At 37.0% G+C, this 27,631-nt stretch overlaps 1 protein-coding gene across 1 annotated transcript in view; it reads left to right on the forward strand.

Moving 5' to 3' along the window:
- Positions 1–974: 974 nt before the first annotated feature.
- The window catches only part of LOC116526538 (ATP-binding cassette sub-family A member 3-like), an 83,414-nt gene continuing 56,757 nt past the window's right edge, over positions 975–27,631 (forward strand). The window contains exons 1-6 of the mRNA XM_032242900.1: positions 975–1,409; positions 9,318–9,416; positions 9,710–9,875; positions 10,832–11,126; positions 23,820–24,066; positions 24,216–24,420. Coding sequence (XP_032098791.1) covers positions 1,279–1,409; positions 9,318–9,416; positions 9,710–9,875; positions 10,832–11,126; positions 23,820–24,066; positions 24,216–24,420 — 1,143 coding nt within the window. The 5' untranslated portion in view covers positions 975–1,278. The remainder of the gene's footprint in view (positions 1,410–9,317; positions 9,417–9,709; positions 9,876–10,831; positions 11,127–23,819; positions 24,067–24,215; positions 24,421–27,631) is intronic.

Here is a 27,631-nt window from a genome sequence, read left to right on the forward strand (position 1 = left end):
GGCATGCGTCATCATGCCCAGCTAGTTTTGTATTTTTAGTAGAGATGAGGTTTTTCCATGTTGGTCAGCTGGTCTCAAACTCCCTACCTTACATGATCCACCCACCTCAGTCTCCCAAAGTGCTGCGATTATAGGCATGAGTCTGCAGATTGCTCATCTGTTCACACCATGTTTTGTTTTGTTTTTCCATTTCCACTGGATTATTTAACATATGTATAAGAATTATTTTAAAGTCTTGCTGTCGTAATTCCTACATCTGAGACAATCTCTATGGTTGTTTTTATTGGTTTTTCCATCATAGAGTTCTAAACTCCTGACCTCAAGCAATCCTCCTGCCTTGACCCCACAAAATGCTGGGATCATGGGCATAAGCCACTGTACCTGGCTTTTACATTTTCTTGTTTCTTTGCATTTTTTTTATTTTTTGTGACTGATGTTGTGAATAAAATGCTGCTTCAGTATTTTCTGCGAAGTCCTGGAGTGTCCCAGAGGTATTTTCTCTGCTACCTTACCCCGCTCTTAGCTTCTTTAAGGCCACTGAAGTGCACATAGTGAAGACACAGAGTACTTTGGAAAGATTTCTTTTTTTCCCCCCTTGAGACAGAGTCTTACTTTGTCGTCCAGGCTGGAGTGCAATGGCATGATCTTGGCTCACTGCAATCTCTGCCTCCAGAGTTCAAGCGATTCTCCTACCTCAGCCTCCCAAGTAGCTGGAATTATAGGTGCCCACCACCATGCCCAGCTAATTTTTGTATTTTTAGTAGAGATGGGGTTTTGCCATGTTGGCCAGATTGGTCTTGAACTCCTGACCTCAAGTGATCCACCCACATCTGCCTCCCAAAATCCTGGGATTATGGGCATGAGCCACTGCACCTGACCAATTTCTTTGATTTCTGAAGATATTTTTATCTGACATATATACTACCTGGTATGTAGTAGACACCCAACAAATATATGTTTAATGCATATTAATCTCGTCCTCTCAGATTTCGGTGTTAGTAGGATGAGAAGCCAGATAACAGAGGCTTTTCATCCTGTCTTTGCTCTATCTGATTATATAATCCAGGTCATTATCGGTCCCTTAGAGAAATAATGAAGTTATAAAAGAATGACTTATTAGGCTCCTTGAGCTGTAATTAAATGATTTGTGACATGCTGTGTCTTCTAGCTTACCCAAGTAATGAAAGTCACATGTGATCTCACAAGTATGGGAAGTAAGAAATTGTTTTATCTGTTCTTCTACATGGATTTTTCTCAGGTGTGGGATACCACATTGTCATGGTGAAGACGCCTGACTGTAATGTCACAGAAATCTCAAAATTGATTCATCATTATATACCGACAGCCACTTTGGAGAACAATGTTGGAACTGAATTATCATTTATTCTACCCAAAAATTATGCACACAGGTATGGATCCAGAGAATGCTAAGTGAGTAATTCTTAGATAGCCAGAAATCATTGTTTCTTTTCCTAGTTTCTTCAGGCTTAGCAAGTAGAGTTTATTTAACAAGACAAAAATCCTGTTACAGCTGCCATTTGCACTGAAAAGAGAGATGCACCTAATGGCTATAGTTTTCTGGTATTAATTGGGATAATTGATGAATGTTTTTGGTAGAGTAAAAAGTTACTCCTGGTGAGTTGTGTAAAGAGAAATAATAAGATAACGAGAGGAAAAAAATGGATGGCTTAAATATGACTCTTAGAATGACACAAACCGAGAGGAAATAGGCAGTTTGAATGCATCAGTTAGCCAAGTTACTCATCAAAGGAAGTTCCAAAGGAAAATAACTTTTCCCATGATAACTATCCTAAAAAAGGGAAACAGAAACTAAGAGTATTCATAGGTGACTTTCAGAGTATCATATTTTAGCTTCTTGTCATATACAAGTAAGTAGTTACTTTGGCATTCTCTAAATTGAAGCCAGTTATAATATTCATAAAGAATATGGGGGTTGGGGAATTTTAAAAAGGAAGACTTTCAAGAACAACAAGAATGTGTCATAAAGAAAAAGGCAAGGAAGAAGAACTGTACCATTTGGGTTTTGTTCACTCAGAAAATTGAGACGTTCAGCCAGGCTTGGTGGCTCATGCCTGTAATCCCAGCACTTTGGGAATCTTAGGCGAGTGGATTACCTGAGGTCAGGAATTCAAGACCAGCCTGACCAACATAGTGAAACCTCATCTCTACTAAAAATACAAAAATTAGCTAGGCATGGTGGCATGCACCTGTAATCCCAGCTACTCAGGAGACTGAGGCAGGAGAATTGCTTGAATCTGGGAGGCGGAGGTTGCAGTGAGCTGAGATCGCACCCTTGCACTCCAGCCTCGGTGACAAGAGTGAAACTCTGTCTCAAAAAAAAAGAAAAAAAGAACATCAGGAAATTCTTGCACAGCAGCTTGGGGCAGCTAATCAGGCAGTGGAGTAGAACCAAGACCCTAATCATAAGCTGAAGTGGAAGAATTAAATACAGTGAAAAACTGGAAATAAAATTCTAGATGTGTTGCCCTAGAGATACAAGGCAGTTGACTCATGTAGCCAAAGTGGGAGGCAGATTTTATGTTGATGCCCTAGCCCAGGGTTGTAGTCATGATCCACCAGGAGCTACAGAATCCATCTGAAGGAGAGACACAGATGGAGAGCTTGCTTAAACTTGCCACACTATCTACCTGTCTGATGTGCATGACCACAAATGGCATTCTCAGACAAGATCAGAAGCGTCATGTTGAGATTATATGTAAGACAGGAAATGAGAGGACTTGGAAGCAGATAATATAGTGAGAACATATCATCTTGCTAATCATTTGCACTCAGAGAAATATGAAGATACTCTAGAAGGTGAACAACTGATTGTAGATATCTGGGCTGTAGATACAGAATGATAGACACAGTACAAAATAAAATGAAAATAATGAATTTAGGAATGTATATATTTGCTCAGGATGACATTTTCTCTAACAGGGAGAGCTTTAAGCTAAAAGAATTGGGAGGAAGAAAATATAAGAAAAAGAATTACCTATAAATCCAGTTATTTCGGAGTATAATATGAAAAGAATGAAATGATGGTTAAATACTCAGTGACTTCTACCCCAGCTAAAATTTTGATAGCTAACAGCAATTGAGCGCTTAGTTTCTACCAGACATTGTTCTGATATGTATTTATTTGCCTGAATAAATACTATGGAACATAAAAGTAGTAATGTTTAATCACATATACCTGTATTACAATTTATTGAATATATCTCACAAGGAAAGTCATCCTGAAATTTTAAAACAAGCTGTGCATGGTGGCTCACACCTGTAATCCTAGCACTTTGGGAGGCCAAAGTGGGCAGATCACTTGAGCTCAGAAAATTGAGGCTGCAGTGCGCTGAGATCACACCACTGCACTCCAGCCTGGGTCACAAAGTGAGACCCTGTCTAAAGAAAAGAAAAAGCAATTTTAACACAAGGTCATAACTTGTAAAATAATGCTGAGACTTGATAGGATGAAACCTAAGCTTAGAATGTAACAGTGGAATGATAGATATATGAGATGCATCAGAATAGTGCTACATATCAGGGAATATTTATATGCTTAAAATTCTAGATCTAGAAGGTAGAAATGTACAGAAAAAACAATGGGTGACTACAGGAGGAAAAATAAGTTATATATCATTTTGTGAAACTCCTGCAAGCTAGGAGGAGGAAGTGTATAATCCTGATACACGTTTGTTTAAGTGAGATTCGTAGTAAAGGGAATAATTCAAGTATAGACTTGTAATATATATTACAAGAGTATATATGTATATAGACTTGTATTACTACTGGTCTTCTGACACATTCCTGACTTTTCTTGCCAACTATTAAATTTCCTAGGAAGATGGAGGAAATGAGAAAGAAACTGCTACTGTACAGCTAATTCTGATCATCAAGAAAATGTCGATTGCAGATTTTAAAAAAATAAAATGTCAGATAACTTTGGGAGAGTTTAATATACACCACAGTAGACTTCATGGCAGAAAAGGAGGACAGAACTTGATAGATTCAGATACACATTATTAGGAAGTCTAATATGCTATTCAAAGGAAATTTTAAAAGTAGTTCCATTGTACTCTTTTTTTTTCTTCCAAGACAGAGTTACGCTCTTGTTGCCCAGGCTGGAGTGCAATGGCGCAATCTCAGCTCACCGCAACCTCTGCCTCCCAGGTTCAAGCAATTCTCCTGCCTCAGCCTCCCAAGTGCTTGGATTACAGACGTGTGCCACCATACCTGGCTAATTTTATATTTTTAGTAGAGACGGAGTGTCTCCATATTGGTCAGGCTGGTCTCGAACTCCCTACCTCAGGTGATCTGCCCACATCAGCCACCGCACCTACCCCATTGTACTCTTTTTTAAGAGTTTGAGGTATCTTGAGCAAGGTTGCCTCCTAAGCAGCACAGTTGGAAAGATATGTGAGGGTTACAAAAACTCTATGTTGTGGAATGGAAACAAAGCTATTTGAGATTAGGACCAGCAGGTTAATCAGGAAAAAATAGATGGTAAATTAAACATGAACATGATAGATCCAGATGAAAATGTATGGCATGAGTTCTGCTTTGGCAATGCCTCTTTTTATGCACCTTGATTTCTTCTAGTTTTGCCTCCATTTATATTAAAATGAGATTTTGAAGTTGGGATCTGGCATTAAGAAAAAGAAAAATCTGAAATTATGTCTTGTCCAAGAATGTCAAGGAAAAGAAGCTTTGATGCTCTCATTAAGGAAACTAAATTCCTCAACTCCTCTTTAAATTCAACCTTTTTTATCAAAGAGAATGATCTTTTAATTAAAACGGTACACATAAGCAAAATGGAAGAAGATGTTTTCAGAGTGTTCCTCACAGCTGCAAATAAATTCCAGTCTCCAAATGAACATGTGGTACATACAAGCCACTCAGATCACGATGAAAGGGCTATAAAGGAATAAATGCTAAAGTGAAATAACACTGTGACAAAGAGCCTATAAAATATATTTATTTTTACCTTTTTACAAATGATATGATGACTCTTAAGGTCAGAAAGATTCAATCAAATCATAATATTAATAGTAGATCAAATGGAAAGATTAAATAAAATAATTATTACTGATACAGGCTGAAATTGAACACAGGCCCATTTAACTCCAAAATTTTTCCTTTTCTATCTATACCATGATGTTAGAAAACTGGAGGCATGGCCAGGCATGGTGGGTCACGCCTGTAATCGCAACCCTTTGGGAAGCTGAGGCAGGCAGATCACCTGTGGTCAGGAGTTCGAGACCAGCCTAACCAACGTGGAGAAACCCCGTCTGTACTAAAAATACGAAATTAGCCAGGCATGGTGGTGCATGCCTGTAATCCCAGCTACTCAGGAGGCTGAGGCAGGAGAATCACTTGAACCCAGGAGGCTGAGGTTACAGTGAGCCACGTGCCATTGCACTCCAGTCTGGGCAACAAAAGCAAAATCAATCTCAAAGAAAAAGAAAACTGGAGATGTCTTATCCTAATTTTAAGCTTCATAAATAGATAACACCAATGATACCAAAGTTGATTTGGGGAAAAAAAGAAAGAAGAAAAGAAAAAACAATACCTGGAATGAGAACTTAGAAGAAAAATCACTTTATCAAGTAAAATCACCCCTCAGTCTTAGATATAATTTCCTCCTGAAATTGTATATAATTGTATGTTGATCCTGCAGAAATATCAACCTCCTCTCATAAAGATGAGAGAGAAAGAATGGACTGTGGACAAAAAACTAAATTTTGGAAGAACAGGAGCACACTAAGAAGTCATAAGAAATGCCAATTTTGAAAATAAGTGTACTACAAAAATAGAAAACTTTTGAAACTCTTTGCTTTGTAGCCTCAATTAAATTAAAGAAGATGCTATGAATCTAGACCTAGCAGTTCTGAAGAGGAAAAATGAGATAAAGTCTCAATCGGGTAATAAATAACTCAGCAAGTAATTATGGCTGAAAATAGCAGAACTGATGAAAGAAAAGACTATGTCAAAAATTCTTCCCAGAATTATGAGCAAAATTACTGAAGAATAAGGAGAGAGTATCACGTTACCACTACACAAACCCTAGAATGGCTAAAACTAAAAAGATGGACTATAACATGTGAACATGGCAATTGGCTCTCATTGCTGAGAGAAGTGTAAAGTGGTAAACCTGCTTTGTAAAATATTTGGTCATTTCTGGTAAGCTAAGTATGTGCTTACCCTATGACCTAGTGATCACACTCCTAGTACATACCTAGGAGGGACCAGTCCATTAAAATACATGTAAAATAATGTTTGTACTCACAGTCACTTTATCCATATTAGCTCCAAATCAAAAACAACCAGAATGTCCATTAGCAGGAAATAGATGAATACCACTCAGGAATAAAAAAGTGAACTAGTGGTATAGGCAACAGCATGAGGAAGCCTCAAAGACATTTTGTTGGGCCAAAAAAGTGCATACTGTAAGATGCTGTTGATACAACACTCAAGAAAATGCAAAACGAATCTTTGCTTCTAGAATTCTAATAGGATTGTTACCATATGTTGTGTGTATATGCACATGTGTATGTGTATCTGTGTGTGCAGATAAGGGGGTTAACCAGAAAGGGGCATCTTGGAATCCCCCTCTGGGACGTTGAAACTGTTCTCTGTCTTATCTGGATGTTATCCAGGTATGCTCATATGGAAAAAATCATTTGCAACTTAGTGCATTTTATATATGTTGCACCTCAGAACACAAGAAAAAAAATCTAAAAATATATGTTGTGATGGAAAGAAGTACATCAAATAGTTAACAGGGATATACTTGGAATAGTCAGATTCTTTTTAAGTTTTTCTCTATTCTCCCCAAAAGATAATATATACTATCTATATAATATCTATATTTATTAACTATATGTATTATCTATAATATATAATGCATATAATTAGAAAAAACAGGTATATAAACTTATATAATTATAAAAGGTATATGTGAGGTGGTCAGATTCATAATATAACTTTATAATACAAATGGCTCATGAAATAATTTGTCTTTTTTATTTCTCTATTGTGCTGTTTTGTTTACTGATTGCTGTATCACTAAGGAAGCTAGAGTTTGCTAATCTACTTATGGTTGCATGATAAAAATTAAAGAGCATATTTATTTCTGGAGTATGTTCATTAGAAATTAAAAGTCTCTCATAATTACTTTCCATAGAAGTAATCTCTGAAAAGAGTTTGCGTTTTTCTTTTTGTGTGTGTTTGTTTTGTTTTTGTTTGATGCATATTTTTCAAGAATACTGCATGCATGTATTGACATGTGTACAATCATAGTAAAAGTTTTTTATTTTTATTTTCCTTGAGATGGAGTCTCATTCTGTTGCCCAGGCTGGAGTGCAGTGGTGTGATCTTGGCTTACTGCAACCTGTCTCCCAGGTTCAAGCAATTCTCCTGCCTCACCCTCCTGAGTAGCTGGGATTATAGGTGCACACCACCACACCTAGTTAATTTTGCATTTTTAGTAGAGACAGAGTTTCACCATGTTGGCCAGGCTGGTCTCAAACTCCTGGCCTCAGATGATCCACCTGCCTTGGCATCTTAAAGTGCTGGGATTACAGGCGTGAGCCACCACGCCCAGCCCATAATAAAAGTTTTTTAGAAATGGAATCCTACCATACTGATGTTCTGAATCTTGTCTTGTTCACTCACCAGCATTTCTCACCTAACTTTCTATGTTAGGAATTGTAGGCTTTCTTCATTTATAAAATGACTGTGGAGAAATCTACATTTTAATTATATCTTATTCTATCATATATTTATACCTTAATTTATTTGCTTATTAAACTGATGATGGATGTTTAGGTTATCAACACTTTGTGCTATATTAATACATTTAAAGCAATACACAATTTAATTCTAACTTTGTCATATAGTGTATAAAGCCAAAAGAACCAAAAATAATTTTGCCAAAATATTAGTGTATTAACAGTGGTTATCTTTGATGGATGGTACTATGATAATTTTTATTTATACGCTTATTTTCTGAATTTTGTACAATGTACACACATTAATTTATTTGGTGGGGGACAAGCTTAGGTGCCCTATCACCCAAGCTGAAGTGCAGTGGTACAATCACAACTCACTGCAACCTTTACTTCCTGGGCTCAAGCAATCCTCCCATCTCAGCTTATGAGTAGCTGGAGTCACAAGCATGCACCACCATGCTCACCTAATTTTTTGTTTTTAAGAGATGAGGTCTCATTATTTTGCATAGGCTGGTCTCAAGTTCCTGGCCTCAAGCAATCCTTCTACCTTGGCCTCCCAAACTGCTGGTATTACAGGCATGAGCCGCCACACTCAGCCCAAATTAAAAAATGAAAAAGAAGAAAATAAGAGTGAATCCTAGCTGAGAAGTCATATATTGAAAATGAAGAAACATAAGAGAAAATGGACTTAAGATATGTCAAATGCTGGCTGTCACACAGATGGATTATATCTATTCTAAATAACCTTGAGGTGTAAAATTAGAACTAATGTGCAAAACTAGACAGAATGTAAGCTTGAATATGGAGGCAATTTTGATAGATTTTCTAAAAGAAAAATTTTAATTCCCCTAACACTGAGTCTGTGGAAAGATAGATTTAATTGACCTTTACCGGGAATATGATAGAGATGGATTTGAGAACTGGAGGTTTCTGAAAAAGATAATTGTTTGAACACAACATTCTGTAATACATTCCCAGGAAGACCATTCTTTAAAAGACTTGATGTGTCCATATTTCATCTGCTCAACTTCCATAGACTTTTCTGTACATTTAATCACATAGTTCTCTCGTTTTTAAGTCTTTAAGTTTTACAGCACTTACTCCATTTTCTATTTTTGAGTATCTCTTTTTATTATTGTGGATGATTTTTTTTTTTTACTGAGTAATAGGAACCATAGCATACACGTGTGTTAACTCATATTCACTGACTAGAGGTATTAACATATATAGAGCCTCCTGACCGTTGTCTTAGAAGACCAACAATATGTGTATCCAAGAACTAAGCAGAGTGGATTCACTCATATTCTCTTTTTTCTTTAAGTATGAAATGATATGTGTACTTTGCATAAAATTCAGAAAATAAATTACTATAGCAATTTGCTAGTTCTTTCTCTACATTTGTGCCACCTTTCTGATTTACCAGAGGCATAAAACTACAATAAGCCTCGAAATACAAAATGATCTACATTTTCTCTACTGCTAAGGGGAAATCATCTTAGAAGAAAAAGACATAAATATGAAAATCATCTGGTTTGGTGCTAGTTTTTTCTGTTCCGCTTCTATTCCTAGTTTTGAAGCTCTGTTTACTGCTCTGGAACAAGAGCAAGAAAACCTGGGCATTGCTAGCTTTGGTGCCTCTGTCACTACCATGGAAGAAGTCTTCTTCAAGTGAGTAACAATGTATGGGGAAAAGAAAATCCTTGGAGGGAAAAGAACATGTCTTAGTTCCCTTTGTAAGCTCCCCAGGCTTTCAGGTTTTATCCAATAGTAATTTAAGGGCAACAGGACATGTGTGGGAACCATTACTCTACCACAAGTACCATGTTGCTTCCAAGTAATGATTTCTGCCCAGCAATGAGCATACCAAGGAGCCTTCTGAGTTGGGGGCTGCAACTCACATTCTCCAAATAGGGTATATTGGGATGAGGTTGAAATGAAATACTTTGTACTTTTTTATATAGGGTCAGTTACATGGAAGAGTCACAAACAGATATCAAAGCTATGCAGTCTTCCTCCCAGGTGGGCCAATCGTCTAACAGGAACTGGAATAAGAACATGTCAAGAAATGTTGAGAGAGCAGACCCTCCCACCCTGAATGAAAGCCCTACTATTCACTTTAATACTGGGGTAAGCACATTTACCAAGAAACCTGGTGTATATATGGTTGGAGTACAAGAGGTACAATTTGTCGACCAGATGGTGAGCAGCCTATGCCACTTCCTAATCAGCTTTCTAATGCAGAAGTGATGGGTCCTAGATATCAACTATTTGCTTTCACCATTGTTATTCCTCCATCCTTTTTTTTTTTCCCCTTTTTAGAATTCATTTCTTTTCAAATCAGTAACTACAAAATGTGTTGGTTTATTGAGGCTAAATTAAGAGGACTAGTGAGCCTGATTTTTAACAATTAAATATTCACAATATTTTAGGTATTTTAAGTTTTCCTAATGAGAATTGTTACTGTGTAAGGGATAGTCCCCTAATCACTATGATCCCTCATGTGGGAATTCTCTGAGTTGCCAAATATTTTTTTCATTCATCAATTTCTTCTATACAGCACCATAGTTTTCTTGGCTATCAAGGGTCTGAGGAAAATCGTCCTTCTAAAATTTTTGTGTGTTACATCTAAAGCCAAACGATAAACATTTAACATCTTACAGGAGAGGTCAGTAAATGTTATGTAAAGAGATAACAAATATTGAAGGCTTAACAGGCCATCTGGTCTCTGTCACAATTACTCAAGTCTGTCATTACAGCGCAAAAAGAACCATGAAAATAGAGAAATAAATGGACATAACTGTGTTCCAATAAAACTTTGTTTATAAAAACAGACCATAGGGCCATAGTTTGTTGACCCCTGCCTCATACAAAGAAAAGATCGATCATACAGCTGTGTCCTGTTATGCTACTCTTAGGTTCTAGTCCAAGTATTTACTTCTATAAACTTGATGTGTTTATAATATAAAACTCGTATATGTTCATACCACAGAATTTCAAAGCATTTGTCTTAATGAAGTTCAACATGAATGGCACGCTTGGGTCTATGACTGTTGTAATGTTGCGTTTTTCTCTTTTTTCCTTAGTGTTCTCTCTACAGCCAGCAGTTCCATGCCATGTTCGTAAAGAGGGTCTTATTCAACTGGCGCAACTGGAAACTGCTTTTGTTACAGATCCTGGGACTCATAGGCTCCGTTGCCTTTCTCTTAAGTTCTGGTCACACTTCAGAGGATGAAATTATCAGGCAAATGGATTTGGGTCAATATGGTCAAACCATTGTGCCCTTTTCTCTTTCTGGGAATTCTGATTTGGCTGCAAATCTCTCAAAACACCTGAAGGGCATGCTCAAGTCTGAGAACCAAATACCTCAGGAAGTACAAGGTAAAGTTCATCGAGGAAAAAAAAAAGACTGCTCTCAGAGATGATCTTCTTGTGTTACTTCCAAAGAGGGTCTTAACTATAATGTTTGGCTACCCACTCTATCCTTCCCCTGTTAGTCATGAATGTCTTACAGCCGGTTATATTAAAGTCAAAGAATGTGCTCATTTTTTCAGATTTGTTTATTTTATTATTTTAACTTTTAAGTTCTTGGGTACATGTACAGGTTTGTTACATTGGTAAACTTTTGTCATAGGGGTATTAAGCCTAGTATTCATTAGTTATTTTTCCTGATCCTGTCCCTCCTCCCACCCCTATCCTCCCATAGACCCCAGCATATGTTGTTCCCCTCTATGTGTCCATGTGTTCTCACCATTTAGCTCCCACTTGTAAGTGAGAACATATAGTATTTGGTTTTCTGTTCCTGTGTTAGTTTGCTGAGAATGATGGCCTCCAGCTCCATCCATGTCCCTGCAAAGGACATGACCTCGTTCTTTTTCATGGCTGCATAGTATTGCATGGTGTACATGCACCACTTTTTCTTTATCCAGTCTATTATTGATGGGCATTTGGGTTGATTCCATGTTGCTGCTATTGTGAATAGTGTTGCAATGAACATACACATGCATACATCTTTATAATAGAATTATTTATATTCCTTTGAGTATATACTCAGTAATGGGATTGCTGGGTTGAATTCTATTTCTGTCTTTAAGTCTGACAAATCACCACACTGTCTTCCACAATGACTGAACTAATTTACATTCCTACCAGCAGTGTATAAGCATTCCTTTTTCTCTGCAACCTCACCAGCACCTGTTATTTTTTTGACTTTTTAATGACATTTATTCTGTGGTGATTATTAAAATGTCAAGAAACAATAGATGTGAAGAAATAGGAATGCTTTTACACTGTTGGTAGGAATGTAAATTCATTAAACCATTGTGGAAACGGTGTGACAATTCCTCAAAGATTTAGAACTGGAAATACCATTTTACCATTTGACCCAGCAATTCCATTCCTGGGTATTTATCCAAAGGAATATAAATCATTCCATAAAGATACATACACACATATGTTCATTGCAGCACCATTCACAATAGCAAAGACATGGAATCTACCCAAATGCCCATCAATGATAGACTGGATAAAGAAAATGTGGTATATGTCCACCATGAAATACTATGCAGCTATAAAAAGAAATGTTCTTTGCAGGGACATTTATGGAGCTGGAGGCCATTATCCTCAGCAAAATAACACAGGAACAGAAAACCAAACACTGCATGTTCTCACTTATAAGTGAAAGCTAAACAATGAGAACACATGGACACAGGGAGGGGAACGACACACACTGGGTCCTGTTGAGGGAGAATGGGAGGGAAGAGAGTTAGGAAAAAGAGCTAATGCATGCTGAGCTTAATACCTAGGTAACGGGTTGATAGGTGCAGCAAACCACCACAGCATACGTTTACCTATGTAACAAACCTGTACATCATGCACATGTACCCTGGAACTTAAACAAATGAATAAATAAAATAATAATTATAATAATTATAAGCTATTCTGACTTGAGTGAGATAGTAACTCACTGGTTTTGATTTGCATTTCTCTAATGATCAGTGATGTTGAGCTTTTCTTTATGTGATTCGTGGCCACGTGTATGTCGTCTTTTGCAAACTCTCTGTTCATGTTGTTGGCTCTCTTTTTTATGGGGTTGTTTTTTTCTTGTAAATTTGTTTAAGTTCCTTGTAGACGCTGGATATTAGGTCTTTGTTGGATGCATAGTTTGCAAAAATTTTCTCCCATTCTGTAGATTGTCTGTTTACTCTGTTGACAGTTTCTTTTGCTGTGCAGAAGCTCGACAATGGGATTTTTGTTATTTATAACAAGTAAGGAGAACACTGGGCATAACTTGTTTTTAAATTTTTTCTAGCAACAGGGCTGGTGCATGTTTAGTTCTCTAGTTGCTTTCCAGAGTAGCTGTGCCATTTTACATTTCCCTCAGCAATGTATGAGTGATCCAGTTTCTCTGCATATTCACCAGGATTTAGTGTTGTCACTATTTTTGTTTTGTCCATTGTGATAAGTGAGTAGTGACAGTATCACGTGGTTTTAACTTACCTTTCCCTGACTTGCATTTCTTCATCTTTTCATACGCTTATTTGCCGTTCGAATATCATCTCCAGTGAAATATGTGTTCATCATTTTTGCCTATTTTTCAGTTTAATTTTCAGGGTCTTTTTTACTATAGAATTTTAAGCAGTTTTAAAGATTATTTTCTCTCATACTGTAGATTATCATTACCCTAAGAAGGTTTTTTTCAGGGTAAAATTTCTTAATTTTGATCAAATCTAATGTATTTTTTTTCTTTTATTGATCATGCTTTTGATGTCAAGTCTAAGAACTCTCTGCCTAGCCCTAAATCTTGAAGATTTTCTCCTAAAAAGATTTGCAGTTTTCTAAAAAGTTTTATTTCTTTACATTTTACATTTATTGTCTATTTTGACTTAATTTTAGTGAAAGGTGTGATATCTGAGTCAAGGTTAACTTTTGTGCCTATAGATGTCCAATTGCTCCGGCAGCAATGGCTCCGTTACTGAATCATGATATTTATTTAATTATTTTGCACCTTTACCAAAAGACAGTTGGGCATCTTTGGTTCTATTTTGAGATTTCTTTTCTATTCAAATAATCTATGTATCTATCCCTTCAACTAGTGCCATATTTGAAACCTGGTAGACTGGTTCTTCCCATGTTATTTTTGTTTTTAAAAGTTGTTTTGGCTATTTTAGTTTCTTTGCTCTTCCATATAAATTTTGAAATAAGTTTGTCTATACCTACAAAAAAACTTGGAAATTTGTTAGAAATTGGATTAAATTTGTATAGTAAATTGAGGAAAATTGACATCTTTACTGTATATAGTCTTCGAATCCATGAATATAGGATGTCCCTTTATTGACTGAAAACTTGTACTTCTTTCAACAGTGGTCTGTAGTTTTCAACATACAAGTCCTGCAGGTGGTGTGTTAATTTATGCTTAAATATTTCATTTTTTCAGTTAATGTAAATGGTATTGCACTTTCAATTTTGGTGTCCATATGTTTATTCTAGCATATAATTATTTGATTTTTGTTCTTATATGGTTACCATATATCCTGCAACTATGATGTACTTATTTATTAGTTCTAGAAATTTTTCTTGTTGGTTTCTTGGGATTCTCTATGTAGACTATCACATCATCTGCAAATAAGAGCCGTTTTCTTTCTTTGTAATCTCTGTGCCTTTTATTTCCCATTTATGTTTTATTACGCTGGATAGAACTTCCATCACTATGTTGAATCAGAGTGGTGAGAGTGAATGTTTTTTCTTGTTCCCAATGTTAGGAAAAAAGGTATGCAGTCTTTCTCCACTAAGTATAATGTTAGCTGTAAGGAATTTTTTAGATGCTTTATATAAGGTTAAAGAAGTTCTGCTCTATTCCTATTTTTCTCAGTATTTTTTTTTATCATGAATGCTTATTGAATTTTCTCAAAAGTTTTTTCTGCATAGATTTGTATAATTATGTAAGTTTTCCTTGTTAGTCTATTAATATGGAGGGTGATATTAATTGATATTCAAATATCAAATCAGCCTTGTATCCCTGGAACAGATTCCAATTGGTCATGGTGCATAATTCCTTTTATATATTGTTGAATTATGTTTGCTAATATTTTGTTAAGGAATTTTACATCTATATTGGTAAAGGATATTTATCTGTAGTTTCCTTTTGTTGTACTGTCTTGGTATGGTTTCATTATCAGGTAACACTGGCTTCATAAACTAAATTGAGAAATATTTCCAATTCTGTTTCTTAAAATATGTTCTGTATAATTACTGCTTATTCTTCTTTAAACATTTGATAGGATTCTTCAGTGAAAATATTGGGGCCTGGAGACTTGCTTTATGTAATTTTTAGTTGAGAATTACATTTCCTTAATTATTGCTATGCAATGATCTGCTTCACATTGAGTTGTCATAGTTGTATAGTTTTTTTATTATTATACTTTAAGTTCTGGGGTACATGTGCAAAACATGCAGATTTATTACATAGGTATACATGTGCCATAGTGGTTTGCTGAATCTATCAACCCGTCATCTACATTAGGTATTTCTCCTAATGCTCTCTCTCCCCTAGCCCCCACGACTCCCTGATAGGCCCCAAGGTGTGATGTTGCCCCCTTGTGTCCATGTGTTCTTATTATTAAAGTCCCACTTATGAATGAGAACGTGAAGTGTTGGGCTTTTTGTTCTTGTGTTAGTTTGCTGAAAATGATGGTTTCCAGCTTTATCCATGTCCCTGCAAAGGACATGAACTCATCCTTTTTTATGGCTGCATAGTATTTCATGGTGTATATGTGCCACATTTTCTTTATCTAGTCTATCATTGTTGGGCATTTGGGTTGGTTCTAAGTCTTTGCCTGGAACAGTGCCACAATAAACATATGTGTGCTTGTGTCTTTATGATAGAATGACTTATAATCCTTTGGATAAATACCCAGTAATGGGATTGCTTGGTCAATTGGTATTTCTACTTCTAGATCCTTGAGGAATCGCCACACTGTCTTCCACAATGGTTGAACTAATTTACACTCTCACCAACAGTGTAAATGCATTTCTATTTCTCCACATCCTCTCCAGCATCTGCTGTTTCCAGACTTTTTAATGATCCCCATTCTAACTGACGTGAGATGGTATCTCAATGTGGTTTTGATCTGCATTTCTCTAATGACCAGTAATGATGAGCTTTTTTTCATATGTTTGTTGGCTGCATAAATGTCTTCTTTTGAGAAGTGTCTGTTCATATGCTTTGCTCACTTTTTGATGGGGTTGTTTGTTTTTTTCTTGTAAATTTGTTTAAGTTCTTTGTAGATCCTGGATATTAGCCCTTTGTCAGATGGATAGATTGCAAAGATTTTCTTCCATTCTGTATGTTGCCTGTTCATTCTAACGATAGTTTCTTTTGTTGTGCAGAAGCTCCTTCATTTAATTAGATCCCACTTGTCTATTTTGACTTTTGTTGCCATTGCTTTCAATGTTTTAGTCATGAAGTCTTTGCCTATGCCTATGTCCTGAATGGTATTGCCTAGGTTTTCTTCTAGGGTTTTTATGATTTTAGGTCTTAGGTTTAAGTCTTTAATCCATCGGGAGTTAATTTTTGTGTAAGGTGTAAGGAAGGGATCCACTTTCAGCTTTCTGCATATGGCTAGCCAGTTTTCCCAATACCATTTATTAAATAGGGAATCCTTTCCCCATTGCTTATTTTTGTCAGGTATGTCAAAGATCCAATTGTTGCAGACGTGTGGCGTTATTTCTGAGGCCTCTGTTCTGTTCCATTGGTCTATATATCTGTACTAGTACCACTAACATGCTGTTTTTGTTACTGTAGCCTTGTAATATAGTTTGAAGTCAGGTAGTGTGATGCTTCCAGCTTTGTTCTTTTTGCTTAGGATTGTCTTGGCTATGCAGGCTATTTTTGTGGTTCCATGTGACGTTTAAAGTAGTTTTTTCCAATTCTGTGAAGACAGTCAATGGCACTTTGATGGGGATAGCATTGAACCTAAAAATTACTTTGGGCAGTATGGCCATTTTCATGATATTGATTCTTCCTAACCATGAGCATGGAATGTTTTTCCATTTGTTTGTATTCTCTGTTATTTCCTTAGGCAGTTGTTTATAGTTCTCCTTGAAGAGGTGATTCACATCCCTTGTAAGTTGTATTTCTAGGTATTTTATTCTCTTTGTAGCAGTTGTGAATGGGAGTTCACTCATGATTTGGCTCTCTGTTTGTTATTGATGTATAGGAATGTTTGTGATTTTTGCACATTGATTGTGTATCCTGAGACTTTGCTGAAGTTGCTTATCAGCTTAAGGAGATTTTGGGCTGAGACAATGGGATTTTCTAAATATACAATAATGTCATCTGCAAACAGAGATAATTTGACTTCCTCTTTTCCTAATTGAATACGCTTTATTTCTTTCTCTTGCCTGATTGCCCTGGCCAGAACTTCCAATACTATGTTGAATAGCAGTGGTGAGAGAGGGCATTCTTGTCTTGTTCCAGTATTCCAAGGGAATGCTTCCAGTTTTTTCCCATTCAATATGATATTGGCTGTGGGTTTGTCATAAATAGCTCTTATTATTTTGAGATATGTTTTATCAATATCTAGTTTATTGAAAGTTTTTAGCATGAAGCTGTGTTGAATTTTGTCAAAGGCCTTTTCTGCATCTATTGAGATAATCGTGGTTTTTGTCATTGGTTCTGTTTATGTGATGGATTATGTTTATTTATCTGCATATGTTGAACCAGCCTTGCATCCCAGATATGAAGCTGACTTGATTGTGGTGGATAAGCTTTTTGATGTGCTGCTGGATTCAGTTTGCCAGTATTTTATTGAGGATTTTCACATCAATGTTAATCAGAAATATTGGCCTGAAATTTTCTTTTTTTGTTGTGTCTCTGCCAGGTTTTGGTATTAGGATGGTGCTGGCCTCATAAAATGAGTTAGGGAGGATTCCCCCTTTTTGTATTGTTCAGAATAGTTTCAGAAGGAATGGTACCAGCTCCTCTTTGTACCTTTGGTAGAATTTGGCTGTGAATCATTCTGTTTCAGAACTTGTTATTGGTCTATTCAGGGATTCAATTTCTGCCTGGTTTAGCCTTGGGAGGGTGTATGTGTCTAGGAATTTATCCATTTCTTCTAGATTTTCTAGTTTATTTGCATATAGGTGTTCATAGCATTCTTTGATGGTAGTTTGTATTCCTGTGGGATCTGTGGTGATATCCCCTTTATCATTTTTTATTGCATCTATTTGATTCTCCTCTCTTTTCTTTTTTTATTAGTCAGGCTAGCAGTCTGTTTTGTTGATCTTTTCAAAAAACTAGCTCCTGGATTCATTGATTTTTTGAAGGGTTTTTTGTGTCTCTATCTCCTTCGATTCTGCTCTGATCTTAGTTATTTCTTGTCTTCTGCCAGCTTTTGAATTTGTTTGCTCTTGTTTCTCTAGTTCATTTAATTGTGATATTAGGGTGTTGGTTTTAGATCTTCCCTGCTCTCTCTTGTGGGCATTTATTGCTATATATTTCCCTCTACATACTGCTTTAAATGTGTCACAGAGATTCTGGTACATTATGTGTTCGTTCTCATTGGTTTCAAAGAACATCTTTATTTCTGTCTTAATTTAGCTATTTACCCAGTAGTCATTCAGGAGCAGGTTGTTCAGTTTCCATGTAGTTGTGCTGTTTTGGGTAAGTTTCTTAATCCTGAGTTAATTTGATTGCACTGTGGTTTGAGAGACTGTTTGTTATGATTTCCGTTCTTTTGCATTTGCTGAGGAGTGTTTTACTTCCAATTATGTGGTCAATTTTAGAATAAGTGTCACATGTGCTAAGAAGAATGTATATTCTGTTGATTTGGGGTGAAGACTTCTGTAGATGTCTATTAGGTCCACTTGGTCCAGAGCTGAGTTCAAGTCCTGGATATCCTTGTTAACTTTCTGTCTCATTGATCTGTCTAATATTGACAGTGGGGTGTTAAAGTCTCCCACTATTATTGTGTGAGAGTCTAAGTCTCTTTGTAAGTCTCTAAGAGCTTGCTTTATGAATCTGAGTGCTCCTGTATTGGGTGCATATATATTTAGGATAGTTAGCTCTTCTTGTTGCATTGATCCCTTTACCATTATATAATGTCCTTCTTTGTCTCTTTTGATCTTTGTTGGTTTAAAGTCTGTTTTATCAGAGACTAGGATTGCAACCCTTGCTCTTTTTTTTTGCTTTCCATTTTCTTGGTGAATATTCTTCCATCCCTTTATTTTGAGCCTATGTGTGATGGGTCTCCTGAATACAGCACACTGATGGGTCTTGACTCTTTATCCAATTTGCCAGTCTGTGTCTTTTAATTGGGGCATTTAGCCCATTTACATGTAGGGTTAATACTGTTATATGTGAATTTGATCCTGTCATTATGATGCTAGCTGGTTATTTTCCCTGTTAGTTGATGCAGTTTCTTCATAGCATCAATGGTCTTTACAATTTGGTATGTTTTTGCAGTAGCTGGTATTGACTGTTCCTTTCCATGTTTAGTGCTTCCTTCAGGAGCTCTTGTAAGGCAAGTCTGGTGGTGACAAAATCTCTAAGCAATTGCTTCTTCATAAAGGATCTTATTTCTCCTTCACTTATGAACTTTAGTTTGGCTGGATATTAAATTCTGGGTTGAAAATTCTTTTCTTTAAGAATGTTGAATATTGGCCCCTACCCTCTTCTGGCTTGTAGGGTTTCTGCTGAGAGAACCACTGTTAGTCTGATGGACTTCCCTTTGTGGATAACCTGACCTTTCTCTCTGGCTGCCCTTAACATTTTCCCTTCATTTCAATCTTGGCGAATCTGATGATTATGTGTCTTGGTGTTGCTCTTCTTGAGGAGTATTTTTGTGGTGTTCTCTGTATTTCCTGAATTTGAGTGTTGGCCTGCCTTGCTAGGTTGGGGAAGTTCTCCTGGATAATAACCTGAAGAATATTTTCCAACTTCGTTCCATTCCCCCCATCACTTCGAGGTACACCAATAAAATGTGGATTTGTTCTTTTCACATAGTTCCATATTTCTTGGAGGCTTTGTTCATTTCTTTTTACTCTTTTTTCTCTAATCTTGTCTTCTTGCTTTATTTCATTGAGTTGATCTTCAACCTCTGAAATCCTTTCTTCTGTTTGATTGATTTGGCTATTGATACTTGTGTATGCTTCATGAAGTTCTTATGCTGTGTTTTTCAGCTCCATCGTGTCATTTGTGTTCTTCTCCAAACTCGTTATTCTAGTTAGCAGTTCGTCTAATCTTTTTTCAAGGTTCCTGGCTTCCTTGCATTGAACATGCTCCCTTAGCTCAGAGGAGTTTGTTATTACCCACTTTCTGAAGCCTACTTCTGTCAATTTGTCAAACTCATTCTCTATCCAGTTTTGTTCCCTTGATGGCAAGGAGTTGTGATCCTTTGGAGAAGAAGAAGCTTTCTGTTTTCGGAATTTCAGCCTTTTTGTGCTGGTTTCTTCCCATCTTTGTAGATTTGTCTACCTTTGGTCTTTGATGTTGGTGACCTTCGGATGGGGTCTCTGAGTGGACATGCTTTCTGTTGATGTTGATACTGTTCCTTTCTGTTTGTTAGTTTTCCTTCTAACAGTCAGGCCCTTCTGCTGCAGCTCTGCTGGAGTTTGCTGGAGCTCCATTCCAGACCCTGTTCGCCTGGTTATCACCAGCAGGGGCTGCAGAACAGCAAAGATTGCTGCCTGTTCCATTCTCTGGAGCTTCATCCCAGAGGGGCACCTGCCAGATGCCAGCCAAAACTCTCCTGTATGAGGTGTCTGTTGGCCCCTACTGGGAGGTATCTTCCAGTCAGGATACACAGGGGTCAGGGGCCCACTTGAAGAGGCAGTCTGTCCCTTATCAGAGCTCGAATGCTGTGCTGGGAGATCACTGCTCTCTTCAAAGCTGTCAGGCAGGGACGTTTAAATCTGCTGAAGCTGCACCCACAGCTGGCCCTTCCCCAAGGTGGTCTGTCCCAGGGAGATGGGGTTTTATCTATAAGTCCCTGACTGGGGCTGCTGCTTTTTTTTCAGAGATGTCCTGCCCAGAGAGGAGGAATCTAGAGAGGCAGCCTGGCCACAGTGGCCTTGCTGAGCTGAGGTGGGCTTCACCCAGTTCGAACTTCCCAGTGGCTTTGTTTACAGTATGGGGGTAAAACAGCCTACTCAAGCCTAAGCAATGGTGGATGCCCATCCCCCCCCACCAAACTTAAGCATCCCAGGTTGACTTTAGATTGCTGTGTTGGCCACAAAAATTTCAAGCCAGTGCATCTTAGCTTGCTGGGCTTCATGGGAGTGAGATCTGCCAAGGCAGATCACTTGGCTTCTTGGCTTCAGCGCCCTTTCCAGGAGTGTGAATGGTTCTGTCTCACTGGCATTCCAGGTACCACTAGGGTATGGGAAAAAAAAAACAAAACAAAAAAAACTCCCGCAGCTAGCTCAGTGTCTGCCCAAATGGCCACCCAGTCTTGTTCTTGAATCACAGGGCTCTGGTGGTATAGGCACCAGAGGGAATCTGCTGGTCTGCAGGTTGTGAAGACTGTGGGAAAATTGCAGTATCTGGGCTGGAGTGCACCATTCCTCCCGGTACAATCTCTCACAGTTTCCCTTGGCTAGGAGAGGGAAATCCCCTGACCCCTTGTGCTTCCCAAGTGAGGCAATTCCTCACCCTGCTTCAGCTCACCCTCCATGGGCTGTATCCACTTTCCAACCAGTCCCAGTGAGATGAACGAGGTACCTCAGTTGGAAATGCAGAAATCACCCGCCTTCTGCATCAGTCTCACTGGGAGCTGCAGACCAGAGCTGTTTCTTCTATTCAGCCATCTTGACAGCAAATCCGTAGTTGTATGTTTTGAAGAAATGGTCTATTTGAAATAACTGTTGAATTCATGTGTTGTATTAGAGTTCTTTGGAAAAGCAGAACCAACATGAGTGTGCGTGTGTGTGTGTGTGTGTGTGTGTGTGTGTGTGTGTGTGTGTAGAGAGAGAGAGAAATGTATAAAGAAAAGATTTATTAGAGGAATTGGCTCATGTGATTATGGAGGCCAAGAAGTCCCATAATATGCTGTATGCAAGCTGCATACCCAGGAAAGCCAGTAATTCAGTCTAAGGCCAAAGGCCTGAGAACCAAGGTGACCACTGGTGTTAAGTCCCAGAGTCCAAAAGTCTGAGAATCAGGATTGCTAATGTCTAAGGGCAGGAGAAAATAGGTGGCACATTTTCTCTCATGAAGAGAAAGAAAATTGCCCTTTTTTCATGCTTTTGTTCTGTTTGGTCCCTTAGTGGATTAGATGATGACCACTCACATTGATGAGGCCCTTTAGTCAGTCTGCTGATTCAAATTCTAATCTCATCTGGAAACACCCTCTCAGACATACCCAGATATAATGTCTTACCAACTATCTGGGTATCCCTCAACCCAGTCAAGTTGACACATAAAATTAACCATCATATTTGTGTAGAGTTGGTCATAGAATTCCTTTATTATCCTTTTTATATCTGCATGATGGGTAGTGATTTTCTGTTTCATTCCTAACTTTGGTAATATGTGTCTTCTCTCTTATTTTCCATCCACTGCTTTTTTGTCTGGGTATTCTAATCACTTGTCTGCCAGTGCCCTAATCTACATTTTATTTGTGTTCAACCTACTGTATAGTTAAGTATTAACTTCTTTTTTTTTTTTTTTTTTTTTTTTTTTAGACAGTGTCTCCCCTTTTCTCCCGGCGGGGGTGGCGTGGCCTGGTTTTGACTCACTGTAACCTCTGGGTTCAAGTGATTCTCCTGCATCAGCCTCCTGAGTAGCTGGGACTACAGGCACATACCACTCTGCCCAGTTAATTTTTGTATTTTTAGTAGAGATGGGGTTTCACCATGTTGGCCAGAATGGCCTTGATCTCTTGACCTCATGATCACTGCCTTGGCCTCCCAAAGTGCTGGGATTATAGGTGTGAGCCACTGTATTAACTTCTTAATTGTAATTAATGCGTTTTTCAATTCAATATCAACATTTGATTATTTCTGTGGACTCTAGTTCTCTGGTAAATTCTCTATGTTTACTAACTGGCCCATCAGTGAATCCGTTTCTATTGTCTGTACCTTCTCTTGGTTCTGTTTCTTAGTATAATGGATACTGCACTTTTTCTTGGTTCTGTTTCTTAGTATAATTGATAATTTCTTAATTCAATGCCTGATATCGAGTATGAAAATTATCAAGATTATCTTCTCCAGAGGAGATTCGGTTTTACTTCTGGCAGGCAGTAAGATTAAGGAAAGATCTAAATCCAGTCATGGATTGAAGTAATTTGAGGCTGGGTTGAAATTTTTATAAGAATGTGTGTGTTATTACGCTGGGCATGGTGGCAAGGGTTTGTAGCCCCAAATACTTTGGAGACTTAGGAGGGAGAGTCACACAACCCCAGGAGTTTGAGGCGGTAGTGCACTATTATCATGACTGTGAATATTTCCCACTGTACTCCAGCCTGGGAAACACAGTGAGACTGATCTCTTAAAGAAAGAATTGGTCTATTTCTTACTCTTTCTGTGAGGGTATCACCCTTCTTGAGCCCACAGAGAACCTGAGGATTTACTAAGATACCTCTACCATTTACAAATCCATAAAGGCCTCAAAGAAAAAAAGAATGTAGAATGTTGGACTCTTCTTAGAGCATTCCCATTCTTCTCGAATGTTGATACAGTGCTTTTCCTAGCTCTCTAATATCCTTAATGAAGTGATATTTTTTAATGTTTTTAATGTTTTTAGTTAGCTTCTATGCTTTCCAGAGGAAGGCTTTGTCTGCTGTAAGATTAGCAAAGCTATAAGTGAAAACACTCATAAATCACTTTAAGATAGGTAAGTAAGCTGAGAGAGTCTATGTTTGCTCAGAGAAGTAGTAGTTTACTTTATAGGCTATAAAGTGAGACAGGAATGTAATGATGGAGTAAAGTGCTGGAGGCAACAGCAAATGTTTGAAGTAGTCATTATGGGATAATTGAAGGGGACGAGAAGCAAAATTATTTGTTCCTCTTCCCTGGCATATATTATAGGTGATCTGTATTGTGGACACACTGACCAATACTGTTTTCTCATTCTAGGTGACCTACTGAGGTACTTGAGGGAAACAAAAGATTGTATTCGTTTATGTATCGTTGCACTTTCTATTGAGTCAAAGCCAAACATAGTAGTACTTACTGCTCTGTTCAACAATGAAGCATATCATTCACCATCTGCAGCTCTTGCAGTGTTAGACAACATTCTTTTCAAGTCACTTTCTGGGGCCGATGCTTCCTTAACAGTCTCCAATAAACCTCAGCCACCCCCTGATGGTAAAGACAATGAAAAGTATGTTATTCTTTTCATTAGAATTCAGTTTTACTCTTTAAATACATTCTTTCCACCGTATCTGATTACATTTATATGATTAAAAATAGCTATTGATTGAAATCTGTATTTTCTGCTATGTTGATTTTCTGATATGTCTTCTTTCGTAGGCCTATAAATGGACAACAATTGGCCTTAGCTTTACAATTTGGCATGGCTCTTCTGATCAGTGGCTATTGTCTCCTGACAGTGACTGAGAGAACCACTAAGACAAAGCACATTCAGTTTGTGAGTGGCGTCTCTGTCATTGTGTACTGGCTTTCTGCCCTATTGTGGGATTTCATCATCTTCTTTGCTTCCTGTTTCTTAATAATGGTGAGTGTGAAGTAAAGTTTCTTGAGGGTTTATTTTCCTTTTGTATCTCATGGAAAATTCCTATTCTAATGGTTATGAAACTTAGCTCTTGTTAATAAACCATCCTTGCTTATTAACTTGGGAAACACATTGCAAAACTCTCATGGTAGAAACTTTACCATATTATTAATTTAAAAAGTAACTTCTTTACATAAAAATAGAGATATAGGCTAATGGAAAAAAAAGAGTACCAAAATAACCTCATGCGTTTACCATCAGTTAATTTTTTACAAAAGGTGACAAGAACACAAAATGGGGAAAGAACAGTCTCTTGAATACATTGTGTTGAAAATTCTGAATATCCACATGCAAAAGAATCCATTTAGACCATTATTTTATGCCATATGCAGATATCAACTTAAAATATAATAAAGACTTATATGTAAGTCCTGAAGCTATAAAGCTGCTAGAAGAAAACATATGGGAAACATTACTTTTTTATGACCCCAAAAGCACAGGCAACAAAAGCAAAAATAGACAGTCAGGATTACATCAAACTAAAAACCTTCTGCACAGCAAAGGAAACAATCAGTAGAGTCAAGAGAAAAATCTACAGAATGGGAGGAAATATTTATAAATCATACATCTTAAAAGGGGTTAATATCCAAAATATATAAGGAACTCTTTCAACTCAATAGCAAAAAATAATAACCTAATTCAAAAGTGGGCTAAGGAATTGAATAGATTTTCTCAGAAGACATAAATTTTCAACAGGTATATGAACATTTGCTCAATTTTCCTAGTCAACAGGGAAATGCAAATCAAAACCATGAGATAATCACCTCACACCTATTAGGATGACTTTTTCTTAAAAAGATTTTTAAAAAGATAACTATTGTTGGTAAAGTTTGTACAAATTGGAACCCTTGCCAACTGTTGGTGGAAATGCAAAATGGTGTCCCTACTATAAAAAACAATGTGGAGGTTCCTCAAAATATTAAAAATAGAACTACTATATTATCAAACAACCCCATTTCTGGGTATTTATCAAAAAGAGTTCAAATCAGGATTTCAAAGATCTACCATCACTTCTATGTTCACTCAACGCTATTCACAATAACTAAAATGCTAAAAAAAAAAAAAAAAAAAAAAAAAAAAAAAAAAAAAAAAAAAAAAAGAAAAAAAAAAGCCTAAATATCCATCAGCAGATGAATGGATAAAGAAAATGTGGTATACACATACAATGGAATATTATTCAGCCTTAAAAAAATAAGATGATTCTGGCTGGGCATGGTGGCTCACTCCTGTAATCCCAGCACTTTGGGAGGATGAGGTGGATGGATCACCTGAGGTCAGAGTTCAAGACCGGCCTGGCCAACACATAGTGAAACCCTGTCTCTACTAAAAAATACAAAAATTAGCTGGGCATAGTGGTGCATGTCTGAAGTCCCAGCTAATTTGGAAACTGAGGCAGGAGAATTATTTGAATCCAGGATGTGGAAGTTGCAGTGAGCCGAGATCACATCATTGTACTGCAGCCTGGGTGACAAATAAGACTCCATCTCTTAACAAGCAAACAAAAAAGATGATTCTGACATTTGCTACAGTATGGATGAATCTTGAAGACATTATGCTAAGTAAAATAAAGAAGTAACAAAAAGCCAAATATTTCATGATTCCGCTTACATGAGATATCTAAAATAGTCAAACTTATAAAATCAAATAGTTGAATGGTGGTTGCTAGGGGCTTGGAGAATAGGATAATGGGAAGTTACTGATCAGTGAGCATAAAGTTTCACTTAAACAAAATAAATAAGCCTTAGAGATTTATAGGAAAAGATTGTGCCTACAGTTAACAATCATATATTTTACACTTAAAAATGTATTAAGAAGGTAAATCATATGTTAAATGTTCTTTCCACAATAAAAGAAAATAAGGCGTAATTACACATTCCCAAGTTTAAAAAAAAAAAAAAAAAAAAAAAAAACTAATAGAGTTTGTTGCTAGCAGGCATGCCCTACAAGAAATTCTGAAGGAAATTCTTCAGTCTGAAATGAAAGGACATAGACTGTAACTCAAATCCAAATGAAGAAATAAAGAATACCAAAAAAGTAAAAACATAGGTAAATGTAAAATGCAATATTAATATGTTTTTGTTAATAACTCTTATATTTTTAAATTTAAAAGTCATCTGTGTAATGCAATAATTATACATCTATGATGATGGACACACAATGTATAAAGATGTAATTTGTGATAATAGCATACAAGACAGGGAAGTCAGCTATATAGGCACAAAATATTTGTATTATATTAAAATTAAGTTGATATTATTCTAAATTATATTGTTATGAAATGTGTATTTATTTTAACCTCCAACCACTAAAATAGCAACCCAACTACATGTAATCTTAAAATACAATTGAATTAAATGGCACACTCAGAAATATATATTAAACACAAATGGCAGAATGGATAAATGGAAAAATATGAACAACATAGGCTGGGTACGGTGGCTCACGCCTTTAATCCCAGCACTTTGGGAGGCCAAGGTGGGCAGATCATGAGGTCAAGAGATCGAAACCATCCCTGACCAACATGGTGAAACCCCATCTCTACTAAAAATACAAAAATTAGCTGGGTGTGGTGGCCCAAGCCTGTAGTCCCAGCTAGTTGGGAGGCTGAGATGAGAACTGCTTGAACCCGGGAGGTGGAGGTTGCAGTGAACCGAGATTGTGCCACTGCACTCCAGCCTGGTGCCTGGTAACAGAGCAAGACTCTATCTCAAAAATAAAAAAAATAAAAAAAGATGTAATACATAAACAAATGACAGAAGTACTTATAAGTAAGTACATTAAATGTAAATGGATTAAACTCAAAAGTCGGGGATTAGTAGAATGATTCCAAAAAAGTAATCTAACCATATGGTGTCTACAAGAGACTCACTCTGGGTTCATTGACACAAATAGTTTGAAAATAAAATGCTGAAAGATTTTCTTTAAAAGAGAGCTAGTATAGCTTTAATAATATCATTCGAAACAGACTTAGAAAAAATCATTAGGATAAAAAAAGAAACAAAGTAAAATGTTTCAGCTGTTGTGGAAAACAGTTTTGTGGTTCTTCAAAAATTAAACATGTAATTACCGTATGACTCAGCAGTTAGACTCCTAGATTTATACCCAGGAGAGCTGCAAACATCAATTTTTTAAACACTTGAAAATGAAAGTCCCA

This window comes from Sapajus apella, unplaced genomic scaffold (genome assembly GCF_009761245.1).
Source record: "Sapajus apella isolate SASKATOON/1434 unplaced genomic scaffold, GSC_monkey_1.0 scaffold51, whole genome shotgun sequence".
Classification (NCBI taxonomy): domain Eukaryota; kingdom Metazoa; phylum Chordata; class Mammalia; order Primates; family Cebidae; genus Sapajus; species Sapajus apella.